Source organism: Paralichthys olivaceus, chromosome 10 (assembly GCF_024713975.1).
Source record: "Paralichthys olivaceus isolate ysfri-2021 chromosome 10, ASM2471397v2, whole genome shotgun sequence".
In the NCBI taxonomy this organism is placed as follows: domain Eukaryota; kingdom Metazoa; phylum Chordata; class Actinopteri; order Pleuronectiformes; family Paralichthyidae; genus Paralichthys; species Paralichthys olivaceus.
The window spans coordinates 25,012,033-25,021,317 of record NC_091102.1 but is presented as its reverse complement, the minus strand read 5'-3'; the positions used below and the strand labels follow the sequence as shown (position 1 = coordinate 25,021,317).

Below are 9,285 nucleotides of genomic sequence, written 5' to 3'. Positions count from 1 at the left end.
GGTTGCAATATGTAAGTTTTTGCATGTGCCTGATTATTTGATCTCTTTTGTCTGTGAGGGTTGTAGAGCAGCGTGGAATGAATGTTGAACTGTTGAATACTGAAGAAGAGTTCAGGTGTTGGTAGCAGAAATATTCACAGAAACCACTGCGACTCAGGTGGACTATTGTTTAACGTTGGCCTATAAACTGTCTCTCACCTTCACAGAACAAGAAAACTTGTTATATCAGGCCTTTTGTGTTGAGGTAATAGAAGCCCTTGATTTGGAGCATGCATTGTAATTTGAGGACTTTGTTGCAACAATGGTTTTTCTGAAAAATGTTTGAACACCAGTGGACACTCGTGCTTTATAGGCTGTAAATCACAGCCTATAAAGGGGGGGGGGGGGGAACTGCTGTTTCTTCTCAGTATTTGCTCATACTGCGAAGAAACAGCAATGTCTTACCACAGTGTATGGCTGTTGTTAATAAGAAATGACTGATCTGACTTAAACAACTCAGGTAAGGTAAGGTAACAGACTGCTGATATAAAAACAGCCCTTCTCTTATGTTCTTTGGGCGCCACACTTTCTACTGCTGCTTTGTAGTCATAAAAACCACACATTTGTGGTTGTGACAGAACAGTCAGTCCAATAAAATATAGGACCAAGGATATTTTACACTGACAATCGCAACGTGCTCTATTCACAACATTAACATTATCTTATCTCACTGACAAAGTGCTGTATCTGAACTTGTGGCTTTTTAAATTATTTCTGGTCCACAGTGCCTCATTTGTGCAAAGCTTTTTTCTCTATAATGAATGTGTGTAGTCCTACATATTGTGACGGGCCTCAATTAAGGTGTTAAGTGTTTATTACTTAAAAGTGTAGTTTAGTGTTAAATAGTGTTCAGTGTGTAGAATTTTGTGATATCTAGTGTTGAAATTGCATGTTGCAACTGATTACCCCTCACCTCACGCTCTCCTTCCAAACATGAAAAAGAAACTGAAGCAGCCTTTAATTGTCATGAAAACTCAAAAGGTGTTTAGTTTTTTCAGTCTGGACTAATGTAAAAAACATAGTGGCCTCCGTAGAGAGGGTCCCCTCGAAGTATTTAAATTTAAAGGGCCTTTTCTGGGGTAAGGAAACTACAATTCATACAATTTAGATGAAATAAACTAGTGAAAACATGAGAATTATTCTACATTAAATAATAGTTCCCTTTCACTTAAATCTTACACACTGGGCCTTTAATAGTTTAAAACTTATGGCACTAAGGCCCTATCACTGTGTGACAGTCCCCTATACAGCTCACCTATGGAACAATCAAATAGAATTAACAAATGCCAACAGCTGCAAACAGCTCTTTCAGCTCATTGTTCCACAGTATATTCACATCAATGTTATTTTGCACAGATAATAAATTATTTATTTCTGACTGTATGCGTTATAAATGATACCCAGACTAGGCAGACTTAAGACCTAATTTATTGCTGATCGTAAGGCCCTGCAGAGGGTGGTGAAGACAGCGGAGCGTATCATCGGCTGCCATCTCCCTTCCGTGCAAGGCATCTACAACACAAGATGCCTGAGAAAAGCACAGAACATCATAAAGGACCACAGCCACCCAGGCTATGGAATCCTCACACTGCTGCCGTCTGGAAGACGTTACCGGAGCATCCGAGCACGGACTACCAGACTCACAAACAGCTTTTTCCCCTAGGCCGTAAGGCTTCTGAACCAGCAACACTGACCCACTGAACAGTCACATCACCATGTACATTCTGCTCCCTCATTCATACAACTACACTTACTACACATATATTATTTAATTTAATACTTAATTTAATATCCCGCACTCCTTCACCCTGTAAACTGCTGCTAGCCCTTCATTTAAATTCAAATTTAAACTGTTGTACTATGTTATATGTTAAAAGTTATATGTTGTTACTATGTTGTATGTTAAATGTTAAATGTTATGTTAAATGTTATATGTCACTAGGTTATATGTCACTAGGTTATATGTTAAATGTTATGTTAAATGTTATTTACTAGGTTAATGTTAAATGTTATGTTAAATGTGTTATGTTAAATGTTATATGTTACTATGTTATATGTCATATGTTATTATATATTTTTTTTTTTTTTTTAATTTTTAAATTTTTTATCTTTTATTTTTATTTTTTATCTTGTATTTCCCGTCTACTGTGTAGATGTTGCCTGCCATGTCACAAGAATTTCACTGCTCTGATGACGCTAAGTTATTTGGTGCATGTGACAATAAACTTTGATTTGATTTGATTTGATTTGATTTGCTCATCTGGTGTCTATTATAGACTAAATAAGACTATTTTCATCCATCATTCATGTCCATATGAAACTTGTCAAATTTTACAGGGTTTCAGGGAACAATCAGAGGACTCCTCACTGTATCCGGACCACAGAAACAGTGTGTGATCTGTCCAGCTCTCTGACTGACCTGAACGCCTACTACACAGCTGACGTCCTGTCCGAAACCCCGAGGGGGGCCACCACTGACCTCATTGAGTCCCCTCACACCAGCACACCACGGTTCTGCCCCTACAAAGACAGTACGTTCTTCTGCTACACTTGTGAAGACTTTTTTCTAATTGACAAAACGTGTTGGAAATAACAGCTGTTAAATTGTCCCAGAGCCCCTCAGTGCTCCGGTCCTTCCCAATGACCTCTTGTTGCAGCTCAGCTCTGTCTTTCTCAAGCTGCTTTCTGACATGCACCGAACTCAGCAGTTCCTCAGTATATTTGCCAGAGGAGGTGCATGTGTGAATGCAAATGTCCAAGTGAGACGCTCCCCAGTTTTTGCAGACTTTCTCCTCCTGGCATCCTAGTATAATGTCCGTAGAATTTCAGGAGAATTCTACGGAAGTGTATTGCATTCACTTGAAAAAAAAAAAAAAAAACTGTTTTTTCTGAGTAATTTATTTTTTGGTTTGTTTTTTTGAATTTTTTTTTCTGTTTTTCTGACAATTTTTTTTTTTTCTGTTTTTCGAAGTAATTCTTATCTGTTTTTCGGAGTAGTTTTTTTTCTGAATTTCTGAATTATCGAGATACTTCGAACTCCCTCGGAACCTCCAACCTGCAAGTGACTCCCATGGACCTATGGTGACTCCTGCCCGCACATACATGCCCCATCTCAGCAGATCTGAATGGGCTTTCCTTCTGAGCAACCGCAAAGTCCTCAGGTGCCTGCGTAGATTCGACAAACTAATGATAATACCATCTGTATGACTTAAAGACAGGACTATCTCCCAGTGTCTTAAACCCAGATCAAAGTAAAACTTGATTAAACTAAACAAGCAGGTAATGTTTGTTTCCATTACATCTAGCTCTCAATAAAGGAATGAAAGCGTCTATTGTTTCAAATGCTCTCTAAACGCAGAAAAAAAAAATAGTCCAAAAAACAGAAGAAAAATTACTCCAAAAAATAGAAAAAAAAGTCAGCAAAACTGAAAAAATATTGATTTAGACATGCATTATAAACAGAGTTTTTTTTTTTTCAAGTGAATGCAATACGCTTCCGTTCAATGTGAAAGCACTGTGAGAGAGAGTGTTTGTGTGTGTGTTGCTGTTGTGAAAATGTCTGTGCAGAGAACCTCCTGTTGTGTTGTGCATGTTTGAAAGTCAGACTATGGGTAAACTCTGTAGCCAATACTGCTCACTTTACCTGTCATATCTAAAAATGGCTTCAGCGTTGTCAATGCTCACAATTTTTTGGCCTCTAACATAATTAAAATGGTAACTTCCATGAGTGATACAGTGGTGTACATGCACAGGTGACAGTCTCCCTCCCTTCTCCACAGCTGAGATAGGCAAACCTGACTTCAAGCTGGAGGTGATTGAAAGCCAAAAGAAAACCACCCTGTATGTGACTGACCCACTCACCGCCCTGTTTAAAGATGGCCACCAGCTGAACATCAGGGATATCTTTGCTGACCAGCTGCACTATAAAGTCACCGTAAAAACAAAAGCACTGGAAAGGTGAGTAAAAGGAGACATCACGATATCGGTCTCAAACAGGCATACATTTTTACTCATTATAAACTGCATGTTTTCCATTCTGTGTTTTCTGCGGAAAGTCCACATCTCTAAGACCAATTTAATAGAACTGACTGATCTGGACTTGCCTGTATGCCAGATGCGTCAGTGGAGAGCAACACACACGGCAGTAGTCTAGTCCTGACACTGAAGTTTTGGTGGCATTTACTTTTCATTGGTATTCTGTGTGAACTTACACACCAAATAAGACATTGTGAAGTATTTTTGCTCAAAACTAAGCATGCAGTTAAAATCTCTATAGCTTCTTGATGTCAACAGTGTTATTTTCTACATGAATAGACTGGAGCATCTAAATGGAATTGAAATGAAAGTTGTGCGAAAGGATGGAAACAGGGTGTATCCCTATATACCCTGTTTTATTCGTGGCAAAGCAAAGAATCAGTTAAAGCCGGATCTGACAGGACACTGGGTGTATTGCTGTGTGTGTGTGTGTGTGTGTGTGGGTGTAGCTGAAAAAAAAGCAGTCAATCGCAATGTCCCTTCTCGGGTTAAATAAAATGGTTGGCTGGTCTGGGAGTATGTCTAGATATACCACATGGCTCTCTTCAAAAGATTTGATTTCTGTAGCATTAATTTGATCTTGTTTTGGTCTGGAATTCAGTTCCTGTCAGCCTTATCAGTTGAATTTCTTTTTTGTTTTAGTTCTTTATAAATTACTTTTTGTTAGAAAAATCTGATCCATCATGTGTCTTCCCTTATTTAGTGCCAGATGACTCTGATGCGCCAAACCAAGTTATAAATTGCATGTGAAAATAAAACTGAAAATCTTGTAATTGGTACTGATGTTCAAGGACAAAAGATTATCAGCAAAGTTGGAGCAGCAAAACAAATCAAAAATAAAGAACCTGGGTGTTACTCAGGACTAGATTTTAATCCACACATAAACAATGTCACAAAGATTGCCTTTTATCATTTAAGAAACATTGCAAGAGTAAGACTGTACCTCACTTTGGAAACTGCCAAAAAGTTGATTCATGCTTTTATACTTTCTCGCCTGGACTACTGTAATGCACTATATTCAGGATTACCGAAAAAATCCATCGATCGCCTACAGCTTTTGCAAAATTCAGCAGCCATGGTTTTAATGAGAAATAGGAAAAGATTCCATATTACTCTTATTTTAGTGTCTTTACACTGGCTTCTAGCATCACTGAGGATTGATTTTAAAATTATTTTACTTGTTTTTAGTTCTCTTAATGGTACAGCACCGTCATACATCTCTGACTGTTTATCGGAATATGTTACGAATCATTCCCTCAGGTCGTCTACAGCGGGCTTGCTCAATGTCCCCAAAACAAACTATAAAAGGTTTGGGGAAGCAGCAGGAAAGCTGTCTCAAAAGCCATCCTCCTGGGAAAGTAGATACAGTAAACACAAAGATCGATGTCATGAAGAAAAGCAGGAACTTGAAAGGTGCATAAAAATATCAAAAGAAATAGAGAAAACAACAACAATTTTTTTCTACAACTCCCAACATGCACTGAACTGTGCCTGTGGCCCCATATTTTTCTCATATTACTTCATGTAACTAAAGTCCATTGTTTGTGCTTCCATCTCTCTATCTCTCTCCCTCTCTCCAAATTTCACTACTAATACTACCACCATATTATGATTATGATGATGATGATAAACTGTTATTATTAATAATATAATTGCATCTCAATGTATCACTATTCATTATATTTATATTTTTATGACAACAACAGTCTCTCTCTGTCTCTCTCTCTCTCTTCTCTCCCCTCTTATCCACTCATCTCTCCTCTCCTCCATTATTCTCCTCTAGTCAAGGCAGATGGGCGCCCACACTGATTCCAGAAACTTGTTGTCGTCACTCACTCATAGTAAACTCACTTGAATACTATAATAATAATAATAATATTGATACTACTACTACTAATACACTTTATTCATATAGCACTTTAAAAAACGGAAGTGCTTTGACTGAAAAGCAAGCAAAGTAAATAAAAACTTGAACAAATAAAAGCAGTAATATGACAATCAAATATTAATTTGGTCCAATTTTTAGTGAAAATGGCAGAGCAGATGTTTTGGTTGCAAACCTAACAATGCTCTACTTGGCTCTACTATTGCTCTACTACTTACTTGTATGCAAGTAGAGCTATAATTCATCCTGCACATTGAGGCCTCCATCATGAAATACAATGCACAACAAAAGACATAAAACAGTTTATATTTTGTTACATGTGTAAAACATTACATACAGTACAAAATACTTTGAATATACACTTAATATATACACATTTCACTTAATAGTAACATGCCATCGCCCAAAGATATCAGTAATCATATCTTCAGTTTTAGAGCATTCCATTACTTCTGACTATACGTGTTGGCAGCTCTGTGCGGTAAACACATTTCCCATTAGTCTGCATGAAGGTGACTGTCATCTTATGCTCAGTGACCTGGAAGTAAGCCACGCCTCCTATTGTGTGATTGACAGGACTGGAGTAGAGCTGCCAGGACTGAGGAACACTGTCCTTGTGAGTGGTGTCAGGATCGCTGACCACCCCACTCCCACTGACTACATATGAGCTCCCATCATCCTCTCTGATGAACTGTTAAAAATACAGAGACAGACAGCAAGATACAGCGACAAAATTCATTAAAGGTTCAGTGTGTAAGATTTAGGTGAAAGGGAGCAGAAACTGAATACAAAGTAATCCTAGTGATGTTTTCACTAGTGTGTTTTATCTAAATTGTACGATTGTTGTTTTCTTAGAATGAGCCATCTATATTTAAATACTTTATATTTACATGGGGAGCAGGTCCTCTCTACAGAGGCCGCCATGTTTTTACAGTAGTAAAAAGTGGACAAACTAAACGCCTCTTGAGTTTTTATGACAAGTGAAGGCTGCCACAGGTTCTCTTTCATGTTTGGAAGAGGAGGGTAAGATGAGGGGTATTCAGCTGCAACATGAAGCTGCGCAGTATAAGTAGGAAGTATAATTCAGGAAGACTTTCTCATAAACCGTTCCTGGCAGAGGCTGTCCACACAGAGCCCAGTTCTGCCGGAGGTTTCTTACACCTGGGAGTTTTTCCTCCCCGCTGTTGCTCATGCTTGCTCGGTGTGGAACAAGTTGGATTTTGTGTTTCTTCTTGGACTTGGACTTTTGTGCAGCACCCTTAGACAACTGCTTGTTGTGATACCGTGCTATATAAATTTGAAATTTGAAATATACAATTACTCACAAATCTATCTCTCTATATATATTTCTTCTTATTAATCAGCTGATTGTGGGCATTTTGAATGGCCATTCAGATATTGCCACAATCTCATCCAGCCAGTAGTGCGGTTGTGATCAAATTTGAAATCCTTTCTCCTCTCTCCGGCAGTCAGCTGTCATTAGTGATCCGCTGTAACTCCCCTTCAACCCAATCTCCTCCGGTTTAATCAGAAACCATGGTCCAGTCCAGCAGAGTCATTCATAATTATTTCTCCATCAACCCCTCTGATGCCGATGACATCACATAGGGGTCAAAATGCCAAAAGACTTAATTGCATAGAAAAAAAAAAAAAATTCAACTGTCAAGTTAAAGTCTCTCTCTGATTGAACTGTTCTCATATCCACCACTTGTTTCCAATCTTATTTCATTGTAGGGCTTTATGCAGCACATTGATTCCCTCTTACACTGACACACACATATTGACAATCAACACATCTGTATGCTTAGACTGCAACACTCGCATTGCACAGTAGATTCCTCTTGCTCCAACGTGTTTTACAGACACACAGATCACTTCATAATGTTCAGGTAATTATAAAATTAAATATAAAACCATATCATACAAGTGGTAGATGAAGTTACCAGATATTCCATCACAGTGTATCATTCTATGTAATTGTTTCCATCTTTTCAATCCCCCCTCCCTTTCTGCTTCTGTTGTGCAGTGACTTTAGTTTTTTTACGGTCATTTTGTGCCATACAGACTTGCATAGTGAAGATAAGGCTTACAGTGTACCATTCTTAATGCTGTCTTTACTCAGTAGCCATCACATTGTGCAATCATTTACTTCATTGAGATAAGTTGAAGCCAATTGTTGGACTGTAAGTTATACTACTGCAGGAAAAACAAATGCTCATCTTCCTGGAACAATATGTCAATACTGTGCTCATATAAAATAAATAAGATTTCATCTTTATGACTAATTATATTGACCAGTAATATCCGTTGAAACAAAGTATCATTTAACCCAATAACTATCTGGATGGTTTCTAATTTTTGAAAATGTATAAAACCTGTGATTGTGTAATGTGGGCAAATGCCAGTCTTGGTGCCAAAAAATGATGCAAACTAGCTTTGAACTATCAACAAGTACAGTCTTTGTAGCACCCACTAGTGAATGCCACCTCCTGTACAGAGAGGGGCAATCTTGCACATACTCTTCTCAAACACAGTGTGATAAGTGGGATATGAAAAAGTATAAATAACTGTCAAAGAGACAGACAGACAAATAACAACACACTGAGATACACTTCCTTGATGAATCTATGTACACATGATATTTTTTATGATTGAGCGTGCACTCAATTACATACCTGCAGATTGTGGTCATGGCCAGACAAGTACACAGTGACTCTGTATTTCTTCAGCAGGGGCCTCAGTCTGTTGACCAGACAGGATGTTGGTCCGTGATGGCCGATGGACCAGACAGGATAATGACCAGCCACCACAACATAGGCTGATATGACACATGTCATACATACTGGCACTTCAGTTAAAAGGCAGCAACAGGACAAAATGTAACTGTATCACAGCTTAGAGAACAACCACACTTCTGTCTCATTTGCTTCTGTTTCTGTATCATCTGGATCATCAAACACATTTTAATATAAGGTAAAGACAATGTGAGTACATCATTGGATTTATTGAAAGGAAAGAGTTCATCTAAATCCCCCATTGAAAGGTAATCCACCCCAAAACCTAAATACTGTTCTATTTGCAATAACTTTAAGTCTTTTACATCCCTGTGGAGGAATTTTTGAACCATTGCCATTGCAGGACTTTTTAAAATCCAGCACATAGGTTTTTGAGCATGAACTGTACATTCATGCTGTACTCTAAAGTCTTGCCACAGCATCATAACCGGGTTCAAGTTGAGAGCTAACATTTGGTGTTTGTCCTGATGCCTATGTAATTACGTGCTCAGGACATTATGTGTTGCTCTACAAATTGTTTGGAGTGTCCAG

The 9,285-nt window shown here is 38.2% G+C and overlaps 1 protein-coding gene across 1 annotated transcript; it reads left to right on the top strand.

Moving 5' to 3' along the window:
* The first annotated feature begins 377 nt into the window (after positions 1-377).
* LOC138411863 (tissue factor-like) lies at positions 378-6,722 on the top strand. Its single transcript, XM_069533106.1, has 3 exons — positions 378-2,570; positions 3,819-3,996; positions 6,536-6,722. The coding sequence occupies exons 1-3, from the start codon at positions 2,354-2,356 to the stop codon at positions 6,624-6,626; spliced, it is 486 nt and encodes a 161-aa protein (XP_069389207.1). The 5' UTR covers positions 378-2,353; the 3' UTR covers positions 6,627-6,722.
* Positions 6,723-9,285: the final 2,563 nt, after the last annotated feature.